The 24,316-nt window shown below is 28.5% G+C and overlaps 1 protein-coding gene across 2 annotated transcripts in view; it reads right to left on the bottom strand.

The window, feature by feature from the left end:
- Not11 (CCR4-NOT transcription complex subunit 11) overlaps positions 1-24,316 on the bottom strand; it is a 54,647-nt gene that overhangs the window by 8,315 nt on the left and 22,016 nt on the right. For both annotated transcript variants that reach the window (XM_067271025.1, XM_067271026.1), the window contains exons 5-12: positions 21,852-21,974; positions 21,727-21,780; positions 18,085-18,203; positions 17,732-17,993; positions 12,390-12,599; positions 9,516-9,595; positions 7,118-7,187; positions 719-874 (exon numbers count right to left, since the gene is read on the bottom strand). In XM_067271025.1, coding sequence (XP_067127126.1) covers positions 719-874; positions 7,118-7,187; positions 9,516-9,595; positions 12,390-12,599; positions 17,732-17,993; positions 18,085-18,203; positions 21,727-21,780; positions 21,852-21,974 — 1,074 coding nt within the window. The remainder of the gene's footprint in view (positions 1-718; positions 875-7,117; positions 7,188-9,515; positions 9,596-12,389; positions 12,600-17,731; positions 17,994-18,084; positions 18,204-21,726; positions 21,781-21,851; positions 21,975-24,316) is intronic.

Here is a 24,316-nt window from a genome sequence, read left to right as displayed (position 1 = left end):
AAATTTTTAAATTTAATTGTTATTTTTAAAACGTTTGAAGATTTTTCAAGTTCATAAACAATGCAGCAATAAATTTCTACAAAAAGTGTGAGGGAGGGACATATGTTAATAATCAAAAACAGATTTTATTCATATTGATATTTTTAAAATTAATTAAATTTATTATTTAATTATATAGCATTTTAAATCACTAAAACTTGCTATTATACATTAAAATTTAACAGTAAATTTTTATGTCTGAAATAAGAACTTGTTGTAATTGTTTTTGTTTCCTTGACATATGCTGAATTACCCAAAGTCTTTCAATATTTTAGAAATATTTTAAATTTTCTCTTTATATTAATTAACCATTAAATTATTGTATAACTTGAATGTGCAACGGAATGCTGATTTCCGACTATATTAGTTGAGTGTTTAATTGCCAAATGTTTTCATTGAAGTCAATGGAGAAAAATTGGTATTTTCAGAAACAGGTTGTTACATAGACTGCATAAATGACTGTCCATAAACCAGTTTCCAGAGTATTAACTTGTATTCAAAATAATTTTAAATAATAAGATAATTTTTTCATCAAAAACAGAAAGAATATTTTAACTTAAATAGCAAAATTAAAATGATCAAAGTTTAATTAAAAATTCTAAAATTACATTATTGTATTAAAGTAATATATTTTAAACTTATTTACATTATTTATAGAGAAGAAAGCAACAATACAAACCTGAACATTTATGATTTTATTACGAATTAATGATTGTAGAAAAACACAAACTAATCGTACTAAACGATTTTGCATGTAACGATCTTTGATTGTTTCACATGTAGAAATACAATTAGATATATATAAATGTACAAATTCCGTAGGTAGATCAACAGCCTAAAAAGGTTTAATTGATATTTAATTTTTATATATTTTTCTGAATTTTTATTAATATATTTTATAAGATTAATAATTATTATATTAATTTACAATATTTCACTATTAATAATTATAAATATATAAATATTAATATTGTTAAATATGTGTTGAAATATATTATAAAAAAAGCATTATTATTATTATGTTGGGTTAAGTGAGATATACTCGGTTAACACCGGTGGCTGTGTACTATGCCGGACCAAAGTCAAGGCATAGTAACCAAAACAGAAATTAAAGAAGTGTATCAGTGTGTGTGTCTGTATTCAGGAATTTTCTCACAATATGACATGTATTCAATATAGTGGCCTTCTGTAGTGTGATGTATGTATTTCTATTCAATTGTAATGTGCCCAGGCTTCTGTGTAGTGTGTGTGGTATGACACCTGTACAGGAGAGAACAACAGGTACAATAAGCACCCTATCCATCCTCCATAGACGCCTTATTTCCTGGGCGAGTTCTGTGTACTTGCTAATTTTTTCAGTGCATGTGTTTTGTATATTGTGAGTGTTTGGAATGGATATGTCTATAATGTATGTGATTTTATTGTGTTTGTCAATGAGTGTGATGTCTGGTCTGTTGTGGTAAATTGTTTTATCTGTGATTATGGCTCTGTCGTAGTACATTTTGTGCGTGTTGTTTTCCAATACTGTCTGTGGAATGTATTTGTAGTATGGTTCGTGGATGTCTACTAATTTGTGTTTCTTTGCAAGCTCTTGGTGTATTATATTTGCTACTTGATTATGTCTGTGTAAATAATCTGTCTGTGCCAAAAGCTTGCAACCAGAAGTGATGTGTTGTATAGTTTCTGGCATGATGCGACATTTTCTGCACGTGTCATTTGTGAGTGTTGCATCTTTGAGTATGTGTTTTCTGTAGTTTTTAGTATTTATGACCTGATCCTGTATGGCAATCATAAATCCTTCCGTCTCCCCAAAGAGGCATCCCCGAGCTAACCAGCTGTTTGACACAGTTTTGTCAACAAAATCCTGGGCCAGATCATAAGGATGCCTGCCATGGAGTGCCTTTCGAGCCCACGATTGCTTAATGGTGTCTATGCTTTTTATATGTTGTGTTGTGTCCATATGATGTGAGTGTAAGTTTAATGGTGTGTTATTTGAGTCTGCTAGAGTTACTGCTTTATGTAACTGTGATGTTTCTTGTTTTTTGTAGAAAACCTCTCACAGTGACTGTATTTGTTTGTAGTGAAGGTTAACTATGTCAATCAGGCCACGTCCGCCATCTTTACGTGGAAGGGTTAATCTTTCTGTGGCAGATTTAGGATGATGTTGTTTATGCTTAGTAAGTGTTGTTCTTATTTTCCTTTGGAGTTGCTCAAGATCTGTGTGAGTCCAATGTATAACTCCAAAAGAATATGTGAGTACTGGGATGACATATGTGTTTATTGCTTTAACTGTGTGTTTTGCATTTAACTGTGTTCTGAGAATAGCATTTAACCTACTTTGGTATTCTTTAATTAATCTTTGCTTTATTTGTGCATGTTCTGTTAGTTTGGCCTGTTGGAATCCTAAATACTTGTAGAACTCGCCCTCTTCCATGGATTCAATAATGTCTCCATTTCCAAGTGCAAAATCTTCTTTCTTCAGGATTCCTTTTTCTATGTGAAGTTTTTTGCATTTATCTAGGCCAAATTCCATTTGTATGTCCTTGGTGTATGAATGTGTGATTTGTAGGAGTTGATGAAGTTGTTTTTGTGTAGATGCATAAAGTTTTATGTCATCCATATACATGAGATGTGACAGTGTAAACTGTGTTGTTTTTTCGTGTCTGATATTGTAACCATATTGCGTGTTGTTTAACATGTTGGATAATGGATTCAGGGCTAAGCAGAACCAGAGAGGACTCAAGGAATCTCCTTGAAAAATTCCTCGCCTAATAAAAATTTGGTTTGTTTGTATGGAAGTGTTACTAACCCTGAGATGTAGTGATGTTTTCCAGTGCTGCATAGTGTTTTGGAAGAATGTAATGAGTGATGGATGTATTTTGTACATGTGTAGAATATGTAGCAGCCAACTGTGTGGAACACTGTCGAATGCTTTTCTGTAGTCTATATATGCCATGTGTATGTTTCTGTGTTGTTTGTGTGCTTGCCGTAGAATGACTGAATCTATGAGTAACTGTTCTTTGCATCCCATGTGATTTCTACGGCAACCTTTTTGTTGTTCTGTTAGAATGTCATGTTCTTCAACATGTTTGTATATTTTGTTTGCGATACAGGATGTCAATAATTTGTAGAGTGTTGGAAGACATGTAATTGGTCTGTATTGCGTGGGGTCTGTGGTATTGTTGTTTTTAGGTTTCATGTAGGTGATGCCCTGAGTAAGAAAATTTGGCATGTCTTGTGGATTGATGATGATGTGTGTTAGGTGTTTAGCTAGTTCCTGGTGCAGTGATGTAAACTTTTTGTACCAGAAATTGTGAATGTTGTCTACACCAGGTGTCTTCCAGTTGTGTGTTCTGTTAACAGTGTATTGGAAATCATGTATGTTTATTTCAGCACAGGGCATAGTTGGTATGTTATGCAAGTTTCTGTTCTCCTCCTCGATCCAGCCTGCATCAGCATTGTGCATGACAGCACTGGACCAAAGAGAAGACCAATATGTTGTGAGTTCTTCTTCTGTTGGTGTGCCACTGTGCTGTGTATCAGTGTTTGCTTTGTTATTAATTTGTCTGTAAAAGAGTTTTTCATTGTTTGTAAATAATTTATTTTGTTGTTTTCGTAGTGTACATGTTTTGTATCGTTTGAGTCTACGTGCTTTGGCAGCAAGTTTTTGTTTTAGTGTATCAATGTATTCTGTAATGCGTGTGTTGTGATGTTCATGTTTTGTGTGTGTTTTTATTTTCTTGAAAATGTTTTTGAGCTGTTTCCTTAATTTGGGTGTTTTGTTGTTTTTAGTGTATTGTGTCAGCCTGCCTAATTGCTGTCTAATGTCATTTATTTGTGTTTCTATTCTTCTCTGCCAGGCAGGCTTGTGATAGAATTGTGTTTTCTGTGTATTTGTCTGTTATTGTACTTTCAGTCCATGGTGTGTCACTACTGTGACTATCCCAGCATAAACTAATGTATGAATGTCTGCGAGTGTAGAAATTGAATGAATGTAGTGTGGTAGTAAGTGAGTGTTTACATAATTTAGTGTTTTTCCTACTTCCTTTGACGTGTTGATTTTTGGTATTCGTGGTCGTTGTGTGGGATCTGTGCCTGTATATTCAGTGAGTGTTTCCTGAAATATAAGTGAGAGCGTATTAACTAAATCCATGTCTATGTTATCAGTGATGGATGAGGAAGTGTCTGTAGTATCATTAGTGGTAATTGTTGTATGTGTGTTATTATCAATGCTTGTTGCTGGATTATCCTGACAGGTTACATGATCTTCATTAATGTTAGATGTTTCTGTCTGTTGATGTATTTGATCAGCAACCTGTTGTTTGATAAGTTCAAGTGTTGTTTGTGGAATAAGGTTGTTGTGTATAATTGTTCTTTTTTGATCAACAACCCTTTGTTCGGTGGCAGTGAGATGAGGATACTGTTGTGTGAATTTATGGTGTAGTTGTTGTCTGTATGCTGTCATGTTTGTTTCAAGTTTTGTGATGGTGTAAGTAAGGTACGGATGATAAACTCATTCATTTCTACTGTCCATTTCATCTGTTGGCGTGGTTTTTCAGCGTTTGTGGTCTGTGGATGCATTTCCACAGAAACACCAAGGCTGGGTTGGTTCCTCACATCTGTTGAGGGCATTGCAGTAGCCATGCTTAGGCTGATGCTGCTTTTGCCACCGGTAACCAAGGAAGACTGTGACCTATTTTTCGAACGTGAGCCTCTGCCTAACCCACGAACGCGGACCTTGTTAACCCGGGCGACGTCCGAGCCAGTATCACACTTTGATCTAGTTATTACCATAATAAATATCACCACAGAATGTGGGTGTGGTCACTCTTAGCTTCATTTCTCCCCATAAACCTTACTGGCATGGGTGTCCCTACCAAGAGCTTGTGCTCCAGCCTGCATTGCCCTATGGATCAGTAAAATTACTGGGCTCTCCCACCACAAGCAGGTGGTGACCACGGGAGAGTTGTTGTTATTGTTGTTGTTGTTGTTGTTATTATTATTATTATTACAAAAGAATTTTCTGTTCATTATAATATAGTTAAGAAATTTTTTCAATACAGTGATACCTCGGCACATGTCTGCTTTAGAATACGTCCAATTCGGAATACATCCTGTTTGGACGGAACAAATTTTGCTTGGTATATGACTTTTGTTCAGTATATGACTTAATTCAATTATACACACCATCTATGAACAAGTAGTACTATCGGTGTACTAGACCAGACTAGACATTCATGGTGCCACAGTCTATAGCTTTGTTAAATTTCTTCTGATTTTAATTTGTAAGTAAAACTTTATTATTTTTATTAATCATGAATTGCAAAAAGGCAAATGAAAAGCAACAGAAAACTAAAAAAATGACTAGAATCACAATGGAACTGAAAAAAGAGATTGTTAAGAAATATGAAGGTGGCAGGCATGTTCAAGATTTAACTGTTGCATACCGTATTCTGAGAACGACGATATCGACAATCGTGAAAAATAAAGACATTATTAAATCTGCTAACGTTGCGAAAGGGGTTAAATCAATTTCTAAACAGAGATTGGAGACATTAGATCATGTTGAGAAATTGCTTTTGCTTTCGATAACTGAAAAACAATGTGCTGGCGACAGCGTATCAGAAGCAATTATTTGCGATTATTACTGTAATAACTTTAAAAATCTATAATAAAATTTATTTTTTTATTAATGTGCTCAAACAGTGTTTCAATTATTTTACAACCCCATTAATATACCATATCAAGAGGAGTTTTTTTTTTACATGAGAATGGATTAATCATTTTTACATTACTTCTTATGGGAAAGGTTAGTTTGGTATACGTTCCTATTTGGTATAAGTCCAAACATCAGAAATGGATTAAAGTTCTATACCGAGGTTCCACTGTATTAAGCTTTTAAACATTAATTAAAATATCATATTTCATCTCAATTCTAAGATGCACCATGAATATCAAATTAAATTTAAAAATTTTCTTCTTTCATAGAAAATTTTTAAATAATCCATTTTATTCAGTTTTCTTAAGTAACAAGTTAGAAAGACAATACAATAAAATAGATAATGTTTAGCAGTTCCATTTCCATGTTCTGATGCAGAATTAAATTAAATAACCATTCATTTTAATGCTATGTCTTAAAATATTTGTTCTCTTGAATATATTTTAAACATTAACAAGAAGTTTAGTTTAAACCCTCATTACCAGAAAACCTCATTTAAAATGATGTGAATGTTGATCAGTTTGGCCAAAAAAACATTATTAATACAAAATGTATCACATGTCTGCAATAACTATTAATTAGTATTTTGGTCTGTGAATGTGAAATGTCATTGATTCTACAAAGAATCTCTTCTTTGACAAGTAAAAATAGGTTAAAATAGTGCATCTTACAATTGAGGAAATAAGATATATTCTTGAGATTTTCAAATTAAAATTTTTCTTTTCTATAATTAAAAAGTACTGGGTGCTGAATTTGTTGATGGTGTTGGATCTATATAAGCCAGATCTGTTTTAACTACTTGCTTCTGCATCATTTCAATTATTCTGCTAATCCGAACAGGGCTTGGTCCCAATTAGTTCAGACTAGCAGGACTTTACAGTATACATAAATTACCAAGATGTTTGCACCAACTTGTTTGGCAATTGTGATGCACATAATAGGCACAGGAAAGCACCAGTGAAAGCATGACCCAACACAAACAAGACAGTGTTAACAAATGAGTACTTTCTCTCAATCATATCCATCTCAATCTCATGGTCATTGCTTCCATCTTTGCAAGGTGGAAGCAGTAACCATGAGATTGAGATGGATGGGTGCTTGCATTTGCCTTGATTTCCATATGGAATCTTTAGTGTATCATGTAGCCAAACAAATTCTGATGTATGAAATACTGGAACATGAAAGGTCATTATTAGACAATTCTGGATTATTGGATGCCAGCTTAAACTTTTAGTGTATAAATTTTATTGATATACTAATTAATATTTAATTATTAAGTTAACAAAAGTAAAATTTATTAATTTTATTTATATTAACTCAATTATAAACTTAATTAATAAAAGAATCATTAATACTTACTGTTGTTAACCTATTCACAACTTCCATTGAATGTAAAGACATTTCCATATTTACTAATACTGAAAAATACCTAAATTAAAAAATATTTTAAAAAATTATTATGAAAACAAATTCAACAAATTATAATATAAAAATACTTAATTCATAACATTTATTAATGTGAATAAATTTTATTAGTGAAATATAACAAAAGTTTTTTTATTAAAATTGGACGACTGTTTAAAATTAAAATGCTTTGAAAATGGTTTTGTGTTGCTTGTAAAATTAAAATGCTTTGAAAATGGTTTTGTGCTAAGTTTATAATTGAGTTAATATAAGTTTTTCAATTAATATTTTCTTATAAAAGATGATTTTTTATATAATTAAACTATTACAATGTTTTAAAAAGTTTCAAAACTGGATACATTACAGAATTCTGATATTTAGAATTTTGTATGCAAATTTTTTATTTGTTAACAAATCTTGGAGTAATAAAAATCCTGGAATTTATTTCTAATAATAAGAGATTTTATTATGCAAAATATCACCCTGAGAAAATAATTTGGAATATATATAAAAAAAAAAATCTTGTCCAAATCCTAGTCTACAAAAAAAGTTACTATAAAAATCTTGTCCAAATCCTAGAAATCAAAAAAGTTATTATGCAATAAGAAATTTGTAATGACATTAAAGTTATATATATGGTATTGCATTATGAGTAGGGCCAGCCCAAGAAAAAGCTGGGCCTGGTGCAAATTAGTAGTGTGGGCCTTTTATAATAATAATAATAAAAGAAACCAGTTTCAAACAACAAAATAAAATTTTAATGGTAATCATACCATCTGTTAAATAGATCAGTGGAAATTAGTTAAATTAGTGAATAATGAAATGATTAATTTTAAAATTTTGCAAGAGTTGGATCATGCGGGATTATGGGTGGTTGTACTGTTCACACCATCCTCTGACCAGCCCTGCATATGAGACTTGTAACTTGATCACTTGGTACCAGTTGACTGCATGGTATTGCACATAACATACAGATCCAGTGTGCAATATGTACTATTAAATTTAATGTCATTACAAATTTCTCCCTGTACAATAACTTTTCAGACACACCACTGTATATTACACAATTTCACATCATCACCACCAAAAAAGAAAGCATTACTTAGAAAATAAAAAATTAATCCATTTTAAGAGCAAAAACTTTTATATAAACATTTATAGAACTGTAGAAGAAATATTTCAGAAACAGCTGTTGATTTAAGAAAACAACTTCGATGCATTTTTCTTTTTAATCAAACTCATTAACAGATATATAAAAATGACTAATTTTTGATATCATAATTTGTAAATAAAAGCAACAAAATAATAGTAAATAAAGAAAAGAATGGATTGATTAAAAGTATTAATAAATTTCTTTAGTAAAATATCATTTTACATACAAACAAGATAACATAATTACTACAGTTTTCAGAATTTATTCCTATTATTTCTAACTTTATATTATTATTCTTAGAATAATGCAAAACCAGAAATGTAAAAATCTCAAAAAATATAAACAGTTAAGAAAATTTAATATTCAAAAAATTCCAGATATTTTTGTTTGTGTTATTTTCACTCAAGTTTGTTAATTAATAATGCTTCTTTTCCATTTTATATGTACTTTAACTAATAATATCAAATAACAAATATATTAATAATATATTTTATCGTCCTTTTATTTTTGTAATTGTTATATGATTTAATAATGGGTTATGGCTATAAAATGATAAAAGTTTTTATGCAAATTTGTCATTAATATTAGCAGCATTTATTTATATAAACTAATTTGTTTCTTTTCAAGAATACTGTATACAGCAGCATTTAATTTTTTTACTTTAATTTTCTGATGCAAATCAGAAAACTGTTGTAAAATATTATGTAACTCTCCATAACTGTTCCATAACTCTCCTGAAGGCCTGAATGTTCAAAAATGTTTGTTTCATATAGTATAATATAGCAAACTTTAGATATAAAAAACTTTCATTCATAATAGTTCCTGTTTTAGTTAAAAAAATAAAATCACAACACATACAAAATATTGTTTAAATTTATAAATAGAATATTTCTGTAAATCATATTTCACTCAAAGAAAGATTATGCTATTAAATATATTGAAGTACTCTGACAGTATATACAAATTAAAACTAAAAAATTTCCAATTGAAAAATGTTTAAAAAATTTTTGTTCTTTTAATTCATTACAAAATTCTGAATATGAAGTAAAATTTTTATGAGTTCTATAATAGAGTTTTGCTTTGTTGAAAATTTAGACTATAATTAAAATAATAAAATAATTGCTATTTTTCAATTAAGCAGAATTTTATTATATATTACTTTTACATTTATTTGAGAATTATATCAAAAAATTGCCTTACTCAGTAATCTGACTTGATTGCATCAATTTTAACAGAACTTCAATTGCAATTAATGGATTATTTTCCACTAAATCAGGAAGCTGAAAATTTTTAGAATTGGATTAATATGGGATTAATTTATTAATTGTAATCTTTTAATTATATTTTAAAAACTAACAATAATATTTTAAGAAATTCTTATTTGTTTTTTCATTTGTAAAGTAAGAAAAATACTGTATTTGCAATCACTACATGAAACAGCATCCTATACTTTTTTGTATAAGATTATAACTTACAACATGCATACTACGGGTTTTCAATAAAAATGTAAATAAAAAAAACATGTTAAATACAGATTTTTGATTTGAACAACTTTTATCATATCTACTTTGTAATATGTAAAAGTTATAAATCTAAATTTTTATTAAATATAGAAAAAAACACTAATTACTAATTAGTAAATTGTAAAGGATCTTTTCTTCACATTAATACATATTTGCATGCACATATATGGCAAGATAGAAAAAATTCTGCATTTATATCAAAAGAAAATTATAAATATTAGACATTTATTGTAAATGTGTTATAAGCTTTTTTATTCATATTGATATACTCATGTTATATATTGTTAATGGGATTTACCGTATATTTCCACAGATAAGACAACCTTCAGATAAAACGAGATATAAATTTTTGTCAAAGTTTTATAGGAGTGTACTATAGATTACTCCCTATGGAATTTCAGGACTTTGATTATATATTTGAACTCAGGAGATTGAGACGAGTTCAACAGTACCCTATTTTTGGACCGGAGACGAAAAATAAAAAAGTTATCACACTTTTTAAGTTACCATACTTTTTCAATGCTCTCACGCAGACGGCACCGTAGTTGCTAGTATTGCCATCTTGCGGTAAAGTCTGCAAACCGTGACATCGGACTACGGTCATCTCCCGGAGCGTTAAACACGCGATACGAGAGCGGAGAGAGCAACGCGACTTCCGATCATCATGCAAAAAAAAATTTATTATTTTTAAAAAATAAAAAAGTGATTTGCAAGTACACAGGCTTGTTAACAGAAATCATAACACTTCTGTTAATGAGATTTTATGTTTCAATAGTCACTTCTCAAAAATAATTTATAAAATAACAGTTATAAAAGCAAGACCTAGAGCAGGTACACAAAACGATCACAATACTAATGAGTAATTATTTATTGTGACATCATCACAATGCTAAGCTGCAATTTTTAATCATCTTTTTAATTTATTTAATTTAAAATACATGCTCTCCACCTCAAATTAGTAGTGGCTTCCCCTTGTAAGTCATACTTTTCCTTTAACAATGGAGTGATGCTGGTCATCTATTAATTGCTTTCAGGGAAAGTTTTGAATTGATATAATGTGATGTCTGGTTTACATCAGAAGTTCATATACAGGGTTTTTTATCTTGAGACAATGAAATAACTTACTTGGATCTCATTATTTTGAGAAAAAGGTACCTAGAAAAGTTGTAGGGTTTCAAAGGCCCAATTGGTGACCTTGATCTCCAAGGTCATTTGAGGGTCAAGTTTGTTTTTTTCAATGGGAACACACATTTTTGACCCCAGCAATGGAAAGAGGGAGAAATTTCACAACCAAATATACTTTTGACCTTATGGTCTAGGTCAACGGTTATGATTATTTTAAGGTTTAAATTATAAGCTTTTTCTAATGGGAAACCACACTTTTCATTACTGGAATGGGCAGGAAGTAAAAGTTACATTTTTTCATGACCTTATTACTTTGACCTTTAAAAGCATTCACTACTTTTAGCACTATCCAGAAGTAACAATGTGAAAGTAGTAGTTTTCTGCTCCCTTTAAGGTGCTTATTTTCAGTGAGTCCCTTTGCCTCTCACTATCGTGGTGCTTGTTTTTTGTGAGTCACCTTACTTCTTGCCATTGCTTGAGATGTTGGTTTCAGAAAAAATTTTATAACAAATGTTCAAAATAATGTCCTTCCACTTCGATGCATTTGTTGAGCCATGCTTAAAATTATCACGTTGGGGATGACCTTCAGAGGTCAAATTTGGGGTACTCAAGATCATGGCTGATTGTGAAATTTCCCGCTCTTTCGATGTAAATGTAACTTTTACCTCCCTGCTCATTCCAGTAATAAAAAGTATGGTTTCCCATTAGAAAAAGCATATAATTTAAACCTTAAAATAATCATGACCTTTGACCTAGACCATAAGGTCAAAGGTATATCTGGTTGTGAAATTTCCCACTCTTTCCATTGCCAGGATAAAAAATGCGTGTTCCCATTGAAAAAACAGACTTGACCCTCAAATGATCCCGAAGGTCAAAGTAAAGGTCACATCCAAGGTCACCAATTGATTGGGCCTTTGAAACCCTACAACTTTTCTAGATACTTGGATCTCATTATTTTAAGAAAAAGGTAAGTTATTTCATTGTCTCAAGATAAAAAAAACCATCCTGTATAGTTAATCGGACCCTCCTGCCCTTAAGGTTTCCATATCTGATCTCAAATTTCATCTATCTAACTCCATTCTCAAGAATAAGGCAAGACGGACAGACAACAATGGGAATTTGTTGGGCTACAATTTTTTCAAATTGCAGCCCAACAATTCTGTCTGGTTTTGAGTTCCTAAAACTTCAAACTAAATCATTGATTAAAGATAAATTTATATAACACTAGTTATAAATGAAAAACTTTAAGTAATTGTATTATATTACTAAAATTATATTTTACTATTATTCTAGAATATTTTTCTTATGTCTATAATAATAACTGATTTCAATTTGACATTATTATATGTGCCTGATTTTAAGAGCAGAAATGATAATATTCAATACAATAAATATTAAATAAAAATTTATAATGTATATATATAACCTTTGTTGGAGTCAATCCAATATGATATACTAATTTAGAATCTTGCTCTAATTCTGATAATAATTGTTGTTGTTGCTGAATGGTTAAAGGTCCTTTAAATGCTTTAGCCATTAATTTTTTAGCTTCTACTCCTGCTGTGTTACTAACACACATAGACATATCCCATGCCACTTTATGTTCACCTGGTTCTGTAGGATTCATCCAGGCTAACTAAAATAAAATGAAAAATTATAAAAATTTTAATAATATAGATTAAATATTCTATAGATTCATAAGATACTGTAGATTCATAAATATTGTAATTATATAATTTTAATGCAATTACATTAAACAGAACAATAAAATCTCTAATCCAAATACAGGTACCCTTTGTACAACATGATATTTCTACAACACGGTTTGAAAATTAGAAATATTCCCATACAACATGACTTCTGGTTTCATTCTAACATGGTTTTGGAAATCCTCTGTACAAAGTTTGTTTTTAAATGTAAACTTCATTATTCAATAATTTCTTTTTTATTCAACTATGAATGCATGCATGTCTCAAATTTGCCCATGGATTTTTGAATATTGAAATTTTCAATTATTTTGTGCTTTTTCTCAGGTTTACTTTCATGAAAACTGATAGGACAAGAAAGTAAAGAATTGCACTAACTTTCCTATCAACCAAGTGTTGTCGTCATTGCTTTCAAACTTTAGCCCTTAAGATTGTCATGGTGTTTCTTTTTATAGATTAATCTTTATATTTAGTAAAGTTTATTTAAACATTTTTAGGTAAGTGTATAACTAAACTTTTTTTAAAACTGTAGGTAAGTAATCTTTCATAAAATGACAAACAAAATACAGCAGTATAGCAGTACTCAATTAAAAAAAATGCAACTCACTAAAACAAATTTTTGATTAATAACATTTTTATTTTGTCATTCATAATAATTTTTTATGATAAAAATAAAAAATATAAAAGTGTTGCTGATACTTCTGATCAAGATCAACAAAAAAGCTGAGATGACAATGATACTTTGTAAAAAGAAAATGCCTTTGTTTAACTAAAATTAATATTGATGCATAATACATACTTTTAATTGTAATTGTTAATTAATTATTGATTGAAAATAAATTATCAATTGCTTTAATAAACATATTTCTCTTAGTAATGAAAAAGAATAGTATACTTTTGCTAACTTCTGGAATGTAACCCTAAGTTTTGCATTAGTCATTTGTTTTGTATAGCACAAAACAATACACTTTTTCTGAATGTAACTACCATGTTATATGAGGGATACCTAAATTTAAAATTATTTATTTACTTTCAATATTTTTATGAAAACAAAATTTTCAATAAACCAAATGATCATCATAATTAATTGAGATAATTTTTGCTACTATAAATAATTAGATATTAAGTAATTTGGTATTAGAGGTATTTATTAATAGTGGTAAAAAATAGCCCAATTAATTATGGCAATCATTTGGTTTATTATTAATCAAGCTTAGTGATGTTTATATTTACAAAATTTTCAATCTTTTAATATTCAAACAAATAGTTAAAACATATAAAAATACTAGTATTCTAAGTATACTCATTTCAATTAGAAAACAAAATATGAAACTTTGCAAATGAATGAAATATGTCATTAAAATTTAATTATTCAAATATAAATATGTAACTCTAATATATAAACAGATTCAAAAAATAATCAAATGTGATAAATAATATATTCACTTTGTCAATATTAAGCAATATAAATAGTTACAAATTTAGAATTAAAAACTGACTTTCCATAAGAATTATAAAGATATAAGCATAACACAAATTACTTAAAATAATTATTAATTAGTTTTAGAGAGATCATTTTGAACAATTATTACCAGTAAATTTATAAAAACAAAACTGTAAATAGCCTTTTCAAAAAGACAATTTATCAAATTTTAAACATTTTTGAAATAATTTTAAGCTTTAGTATCAATTTTTTTAAATTTTAATGCTGAATCTTAAAAGTTATTTCAAAAACATTTAAATTTTAATAAATTCACTTCTTTAAAAAGTCATTTGCATTTCAATCAAAATTTTATCAAGTCATTTTATTTATATATATTAACTTATTCTTAGAGATTTTAATGATTTAAGATATATGCATAATGTCTCAAATTTTATGATAAAATTTTAATTAATTTTTATCAAGTATACTGCTTAATATGTGGCACAATCCAAAAGTTTGGGGACTGCAGTAATCTATGACAACAAAAGCATGTATTTGAAGTTACAGCATATGAAATGGATTCTACCAAACCATCTCTACATGTTCAGGTTAATTTCACCCATGTCATGTGATTAAACTGCAAGCGCTACTGTTTTTTTCTGGAGATAGTTACCTTTGTTCTGCGACGTAATAAAAGTGGAGTTTCAAGAACAACCTCCAACATTAAAGACAACATTTGTCAGCATTTAGGTAAGACACCTACGGGGGACTTTAAAATAGCTAAAAAAGGTGTACAGTGATTCTACCATGGCAAAGTCGAAATGTTGGTGGTTGTTCTTGAAACTCCATTTTTATTACGTCGCAGAACAAAGGTAACTATCTCCAGAAAAAAACAGCAGCGCTCGCGGTTTAATCACATGACATGGGTGAAATTAACCTGAACACGTAGATGTGGTTTGGTAGAATCCATTTCATATGCTGTAACTTCAAATACATGCTTTTGTTGTCATAGATTACTGCAGTCCCTGAACTTTTGGATCGTATCACGTATATTCTTTAAAACTTTATTTTAAAATATATAATTTTTTTATAGAATTAAAAATAGAAAATTGATGTTACATTTTATAACTATTTTCAAAAGAAAATTTTTATTTCAAACATTATCAATTTAAACCAAGCAAATAACATTTGAATGAAATGCTTGTGCCAAAATAAAATTATGTTAATTTACTTTTTATTTAGCACTATAAAATAAAGTAAATGACATTATACATTTAGCAAGAGATGCTAAAAATTTGTATTTATCTATTAAATTATTTTTTGAATGACAATTTAAGATGGATAAGAAATTCATTACATGCATTAAAACAATTTCAAAATAAAATCTGTCAAAATTTTAGCAAATATATTTTAATTTTACCAAAAATAAAAGCAAAAATATTGTAAATGACATCATACATACATAAACAAAAAATATGACAAAGTATTCTAAACATCCTTATCCATCTATTACTATAAAAATATTTTACACCATTGATAGAAACTTGCTTGCTAAAAGAAATGTGTATTGTTATTTCAATAATAATCACATTACAATTACTTTTTATAAATACTGATTATTATGATTGTCTAGATTAGTGTTTTCCAACTTGTGTGCCACGGCCAAACTGAAGCACAGTCCTATGTACCAGCCACACAGGACTATGCCTCAGGTGTGTTGCAGATATATAAAATTTTTTAGAATTTTGAACAAGCTCTTTTTTAAAATTTCATTTATCTTTCATCTTTTTACCATTGGCCAAATGAAGGGAGAAAAGAATATTTATAAAAATGCTAATTTATGCAACAATATAGAAACTGAATCACTGTGGCAGACTTTATATCATATACAGAATCTTAATTGAAACATCTGTAGATTTTTCTGCATTTATAAAATGCCAATTGTTATAAAATATGCTGCATCAGCATTCCCCAATTATGAAAGTTGCATGCATTTGTGAGTCTTTGAAGCTTCTTTAATAACTGTAGATCACTAAACTTAAATCAATGTTACTCCGTCACTAATCATTTGATTCAAACTATGAATTGAAAAAATATATACTGTATTTTATAAATCTCCTTTATTTATTATAAACAAAGTATGAAAACTTGAGAGATGTATTATTAGTTTTTAATTAAAAAATGGAAAAAACATATAAAATTTACTTTTGCATTCTTTGCAGATGTTAACAATAAGGCTATTTGCATGTAGTACACTACATGCAAATAGCCTTATTACAATAGTAACATATATATTTTGTCAGAATTTTATTGCAAGCATAAATAAATCATACCCTAGTATTGTATTTATAGCATAAAAGTTAAACTATTGACTTGTTTAGGAATAACTGTGAAATCACAAAAATAGACAATACATAACTTGACAAAAACTTCTGCACATTGTCACTAAACATTTGCTTGTTAGATAACAATTATGCAAAACCTCAGAAAGTAACAAATGTACTCTTGAGTTACCACTCTTGGATGCCTTATTTAGATAATTAGGAAAGTACTGTGAATGGCATGGTGGCAGTTTTATAAGAACGAGTCAAATTTGCAAAAGTGGTCAGAGTTGGTAGACTATTAGACAAATGTTTAGTGATCTAGGGTTCCAGCTTACTAGCTTAAATACCAATACTATCTCTAAGCATTAATTCAAATAGTCTTTTTATTTTTATAAAATCTATTCAAAACAGAAATCTGCCAAATCAGAAAAATTATTCAATGCCACGAAAGTCCAGTTTACGCAGGTTTTACTGTATTTGTAAAATTGTGAATTTTTGTTTTGATAATTTAAACTTCTGTATTATAAATATTTTTTAAAATCAACCATAATTTATTTTAAAAATTATGATGTGATGCAGGAATCTAAGTTCAAAGTGTGTCATTAATCCAAAAATGTTGGGAAACACTGATCTAGATGATATTGTGAAAAATAAAATGTTTTATTCAGCATTTCAGAAATAGCTATTTTTAAAATGTAAACAATGTCAAATTTAAATTACCAATTTTAATTGCTATATAGCTCATTTTTTATTTTTATATTATAGAAGTCCCTTTATATGCTTATAAAATGTTATTTGAAAATTATTAATCAAAATTTTTCAGATCATTAATGTCTGTCTTTATGTTGTCATTTAAGAACAGATTCAAATTTGAAATGTTTTAATTATTTGTAAATAGCTTGCTCATTACTTTTTTAAAATTAATTTTGTATAATGACAAAACTATTATATATAATATTTTATTTTATTATTACAATAATTCAAATTTAAGGATAATAAATATTTGTTTGCAGAAATACTGAGGATTAATAAAGTGATAAAGAGATATAGTTAATATCCAAGTTAAATTAATTAACTGTGTAAGCAGAAGAAATAATATTTCTAAAAATTAAAATTATATAGGTTAAAATTATTACAAAATATATAAATTTTAATTTTGTTGCTTATAAAACATACACAAACTCATTATAAGATAATGATTTCAGAAAACTGCCACTAGTAATACAGAAAATTAAATTATGACAACTTAAGATTGAAATAATGCAAATAATAATAATAATAATAATAAATAATAATAAGAAAAAACTGAGCTTACCTCATCTTCACAAGTATAAAGAGGAGGAGCAAGACGAATGAATTCAGGTCTAAAGTATTGCTCAACTGGTGGTTGTTGACCTATCAACAAAGCTTCCATAATTTTGGAAGTATCAGTAGAATCATAAGTAAATTTATTTTTATTATTATTGTTATTATTACTATTATTATTTTCATGGCTATGTAATGCATCAACTATGTCCAATAAATCAGATTTATTTGAACATTTTTGTTCAATTACATAAGAGAGAGGGGTATATTTCCTAAAATAGAAAGAAATCATATAAAATATATAATTATTTTATTTTTACTTAAACAATTCAACAATAATATAAAATGCAATTCAAATTTTACCCTGGATTATTTATATCAACAGGATCAGGTATCACAATTGGTATAGCTGATTTACTAGTCTGAGGCATTTCAGAATGTTGTTCAGCTAATGACACTTGCAAGCCACTAATATCATAATTCTAAAATTAAAAAGTAAATAAATATAAATCATTATTATTACTTAAAACTTTAAAATATTTATACAAAATGGGTGAAAGAAAAGTACAAAATACATATGTAAAATCAATTTTTGTGAAATATATTTTAGAAAGTCTAATTTCTATTATTATATAATTATTTTAAACTAAATAATTGAATATACATAATAGATGCAAAACAGAACATTTATCTTACACTGATTAAAAAAAAATATGTTCTGTTAAACCAAGTGATTTGCAAAATAACAGTACATATAACAGTTTATATAACATCTCATGGATGAGAGATGGTAACAATGTTCTCATCTAATCCAAACTCCCTGTAAAGATTCAAATTCAAACTTAATCCTTCAGAAATAGTAAATGATACGGTAACAGCATAAACCAAGTAATCAAGAAGTCAAATTCAATACAAACTTTAGTAATTAAACAAAGTTTTGCTGGAATTTTAACATTTTCAACCTTGTTCAAAGATCATCAAGCTACAATGTATTAAATTTTAGAACTTTTAAATGGCATTTGTAAACAAAAAAAAAAAAAACAAAAATTTGAAAAATATTGGATAATACAGCATTCTTAGAATATTTTAAAGTTTACTAAGGTTAAAAAATAAAAATAAATAATAATAGAAAAGAATAATAAAGTTAGCAATTATGACCTTTGAACAAGGTCAAGAATATTAGTAATTAAACAAACTTTTACTAAAATTTTATGGTTTGTTGTGAGTTTGACAACAAACTTAGCTTAGTACATAACCATCTCTCTTATAATATGATTAATTTTTTCCATATTTCAGTTATGCTAAGCAGCTTTATAACATGAAAAAATATTCTGAACCAATGTATAATATTATTTTTCAATTTTAATTTAAAGTGTTTTCAATATGTAAAGAATATTTTACCACATCAACTTTTTAATGATCAAAATCACTTTTCATCTTTTTTCTGAAAATAATAAGACGGTCCTCTACTTTCATACCTAACTGGTTCCTGAAATGTGTAAGAAAGTTGAAATGTAGAAAAGTAGGCAATGTAAGAAAAACATCAAAAAGGGTTTTCAAAATATTTATTTTTTTATTGATTAGTATCTGGTGTTTTCTTTATAAATTTGCCAAGAGATGATTGAATTGTACTCTTCTTTTTCTTTTCTTGATAAAGAATTCTGTAACATGCTTTGTCTTTTTCTATTGCCCTTCATACATGAGATATATGCTCTCGATCATATGGAGGTTATGAGACCTTGATTTCTTTTTGTCAGTATCAACACTGCTGTTCTTTCCATTTCATTCATTTTTATGCATTAATAAAGGCAAATTTTTCACCAAAACAAAAATGTGTATAAAGTGATAGCCCACATCTTAACATAAACTGACAAAATACAACTTATCAATACAAACACTAACTCAAGACGCTCAATATCATAATTCTAAAATTAAAAAGTAAATAAATATAAATCATTATTATTACTTAAAACTTTAAAATATTTATACAAAATGGGTGAAAGAAAAGTACAAAATACATATGTAAAAATCAAGACCAGCTCAAGACTAAATCTGTGATGCCAAAAATGGATATCATTAATGTTGGAGAGGGACTAGTGCAGTGTTTTTCAACCTTTTTCATTGAGTGGCACCCCTGGTTGAAAAATAAAAAGTCGTGGCACCCTTGACCGGCAGCAGATCTAGAATCTGAAAAAGGGGGCTTTAACAGGGGGGGGACAGATGAATCTTTTGCAAAAATGAATATTATGCACAATGCTGGGGTGAAGTCCACAGAGGAGACTCCCTCCCCGGGAAGAAAAATTTTAAAAATTGACAGTTTTAAGTAGCATTTTAATGCAAAAATAATGTTTCTACGTGTTCAAAATCAAAATTTAAGTCCATTGAATTTTCTTGAAATACTAACAATGAGTTATCTTGAACTACACTTAAGTAAATTTCCAAGAAAATGCCTAAAGGTGTTAAACTTTGCGACACCCTGGTTGAAAAACACTGGACTAGTGACTAGTAGTTTATGAGAAGGGCAAATCATTACATGAAAGTATGCGCATTTTGTCATATATATAGATAAAAACCGAAAGTATGAAATAGCAAATTGTACAAAAATAGAGGACCACCTTATGCTTTTTGGCAATTATCTTAAAAATTTTTATTGGTTTATTTTTTTTCAAATGATAACTATTTGGTAAAGTTGTTATTATTAATTATAGATATAAAAGTTTTATTTAAATAAATATTCATTTTTAAAAATAAATTTGTTTTTTTTAAAAGTAAATTGTTGCATGTAGCTGAAAATTTATATTATTTCAAATAGTTCTCTTTACAGAAACAAATTTCTTATCTTCAACAATTACAAAACATTTAAACATGTATCTGTAAAAGTAAATTACTCACAGTATTTTCTGTTGAAAATTTCTTAAACAAAACTTTAAAGAATGAAAATGAAATTATTAGGCTTTGGAAAGTAAATAACATTCTCATATTACTAAATCCATCTTAAACAGTTACAATCTTATATCATATTTGTGTTCTTAGCAAGATCCAAAGATGTGAAAATATTTTCCCCCTGATAACAATTTAGATATATTATGTAATTTAATTATGATACAATATTTCAAATCTTATTTTGTATTTTTGAATGATTGATATGAGAGCAGTAAGTGAAATTTATGATTGTCAATCTTCATACAAAATTATATATTCTCATTTTAAAATTCAAAAAGTAATCTCAAACAGACCATCAAAACATGCAAGAAATATTTCATTTAACATGAGATAATTTAAAAATTGGATTACCATGCCAACTAATAATGAAACAAATATTTTATAAAAAAATATCTGAATATCAATTTCAACTAATATTTGCTTTACTACTAATTTTATTTACATCAGAGTAGATAAAATTATTAGTAAAGCAAATATAGATTATAAAATATGCATAAATCATAAATTCTTAATTTGAATTAATTTATAGTCATGATTAATTGATATCAAGTAAGGTAATTTTGACCTAAATTTAATTCCATGTAAAGTATAAACCATTAATGAAATCATACCAATACATTTATATAGGAACTTATTTTCTTAACTGTTCTGTTCTTTTTGATTATTCAGAAATACATGACGCTCAATACAATTATAATAATAAATCAGAACATCTATTCAAAATTAAAATCACTGCATAACTTTTCTATTCTGGTATTTGATTTCATATATTTTAGAAGCTAGATTGATGGATAACTTGAAAATGTTAAAGTAAATATAAATATAGTTGATGTGCCAAGTAAACTCCTTAATCTATTATCATTAGAAATTTATGAATTAAAATTTTCAATTAATTACATCTGTAATAAGAATAAAATAAGAATTAAATAAAAAATCACATAAGAAAAACATTATACATGTGTAGTAAGTATATCAGGAAAAAGATAAAATTATAATAGTTTATTTTTAAAATTTACAAATAAAATATTTAATTAATTTTGTTTAATAAAAAAAAATTATTACTTGCAACATAGCTGCATCCATGTTCACAATATGTTTTGGAGTTTTTTTGAATAACTAGAAAAAATTTTAATATATAATCAAAATAGTAAAATAATAATAATAATAAAATTTTGTATTTCATTTACCTCTTTTGGTGGCATAGAAATTAACTGGGAAATAAAATATTTTTCAGCTTTATTGAGTTTAGGAAGAGCACCAATAAATTCTAACTTCTTATTTATTCCCTTCATAGTTTCTTCAGGAGGGTTCTAAAAAAATATAAATTCAACATCACTAAAATACATTGCATAAATAATAAAATTAATTATGAAATAAATTTAAATAAGTCAATGAAAATCTGATCCTAAAAATATTTTTCATTTAAAATTTACATATAAAGAAAATGACACACAATTTACTTAATTTCATAATACTTGAAATTCAATAGCAATATTAAAGTTTAATACAATTATGGCTGAAGTATGAACCAATAAATTCACATTTTTCTAAGAAATCCTATAATTTTTCAAAGAACAGCCATGTTTATTGCTATTAACTATATTTTACAAGGTCATCTTATTTCATAATATGTAGGAATCTGAGTGCCAGTTACCTAGTGCCATTGAAGTGACATATCTTCACTCTGAAAATATTTGTAGTTGGCACTGATTTGATACTGTTATTAATATTTGTTTAGTATTGATCTGATACTGTTATTAATATTACCTGTCTATAGTTCATAAATGTGTTGTAAGAAATTCTGGCAAGATTAAAACTTACTAGATCTACTGAGTACTTTCTCACTTATCTTTGTATTTTAAATGCTTCCGTTATGTGAAAATAGGCTAGTTTAAGTTAGCAGTCCTGCACCATATACAAGTAAATCTAGCTACCTGTACATTCCAAAATTTCTCAGGAAGTGCGTGCTGAATGATCCACTCACTTTCCAATTTCATATTTTAAGTCAAATTGTGATGAAAAGTCACTTAAAATTTTAGTGAACTATATAGAAATAATTCTGTAATCATTCATTTTATCCAGTACCCTTTCCTTTAAAAAAATTTCATCAAATTCAAAATTACATGAAATGTAGTTAGAATACTCTGGATCTGAAGCAATGATATATATCATTGCTTGCTTCATAAAACATATATACAGTAGAGAGTTGTTAATTGGAACCCCGGTAATCAGAATCGCCGGAAATCTGAACGATTTTCAGTCGGACTGTGTCGTGCTGAATCGAACGTTTTTGATACTAGATTTACTTCTAAAGTATAATTTTCATGTTTTTATATTCTTCAATATAATTATTTTGTTTGTACAAAATGTAGAAATAATTTTTAACGATATGATAGCCTCGATTATTATTATAAAAATTTTTGTTAGGCTTAAAATCGACGAAAATTCAACATGAAGCGACACGCAACGGAGAAAAATTTGAACATCGGACAGGTTAATGTATTTTTTCGTACATAATCAGTAATCGGAACAAATCACTAATCTGAACAACCCCAGTCCCCAACTGATTCCGATTAACGACTCTCTACTGTATATAGGATAGGATGTTAAAGGAAAGGCCTGACTCAATGGTATAGCCTTGGGAAAGAAAGGGGGATAGGTAAGGTGGTAGAGAGTGGGGTGGGTGGGATGAGGAGGGGGGGAAAAAGAGGAGGAAAGGAGGGCTGTAGGGCGTCTGCCGGGAACTGAGGAGGATGCAATTGAAACAGAAGGGACCGCAAGAAGAAAGTAAACAAAAAGGGGGTAAGACGCGACGGTAACCGATTAGGGGGAGCGAGCTACAGGAGTAACCATAGCAGCAGGGAGCCGGAGAGAGGAGGTAGAGGTTAGTAAGGGATAGGTGTCGGAAAATGATGCACCAAGATACAGGGTATGGCAAGGAAGTTACATAGAACGGATGTTGAACATAAAACAGCAGAAATACAAAGACCAGTGGATAAAAATGTAACAGAGGATGAATGGTACAGGATGCGGAGATTGTACATAATACGGGGGGAGACGAAATACAGTGGTTATACAATAAGCAAAGAATGTACAGTACATTATACAATGGTAGCCTTATGATAAAGGATAAATAAAATATAATGGTTAAACATGATGAGAAAGAGCTCGATGATGCCAAAGTTAAACAGGATACAACACACTAGGCTGAATAGGAGCATGGTAACACTGCAACGAGGATGTGGAAATATGAGTTGCTTTTAGAAGGTCTGTTGATAGTTCATAAGATTGAGGTTGTGAACAAAGTTTGTAAAGGCACAGAAGATTTTCCTATTGTCGATGAAGGTGTTTAGTTTACAGGGCCAGTGGTGCCCGTCTTTTTCCACCAGTTGCCTCAGATGAGAGCGGTGAGTAACGTACTTAGTGCAAGTAAAGTCTCTACTGTATATAGATTACTGCAGTCCCTGAACTTTTGGATCGTACCACGTATATACACACACACTGTTGTACTATATATGTATTATTAAAATGGAAATTTTAATTTTTTAAAAAATTTATAAATAAAAAGAAAATTACAGAATTACAGAAAAAGCAATTCAAATTAGAAACATCTGCATCTGAGAAACAAAAATATATATTGTAAAAAATAATA

The sequence above is a fragment of the Centruroides vittatus genome, unplaced genomic scaffold (assembly GCF_030686945.1).
Source record: "Centruroides vittatus isolate TY-2023 unplaced genomic scaffold, ASM3068694v2 contig_391, whole genome shotgun sequence".
Taxonomy (NCBI): Eukaryota; Metazoa; Arthropoda; class Arachnida; order Scorpiones; family Buthidae; genus Centruroides; species Centruroides vittatus.
Note: the sequence above shows the minus strand (reverse complement) of the source record. Positions and strands in the feature narration are given on the sequence as shown.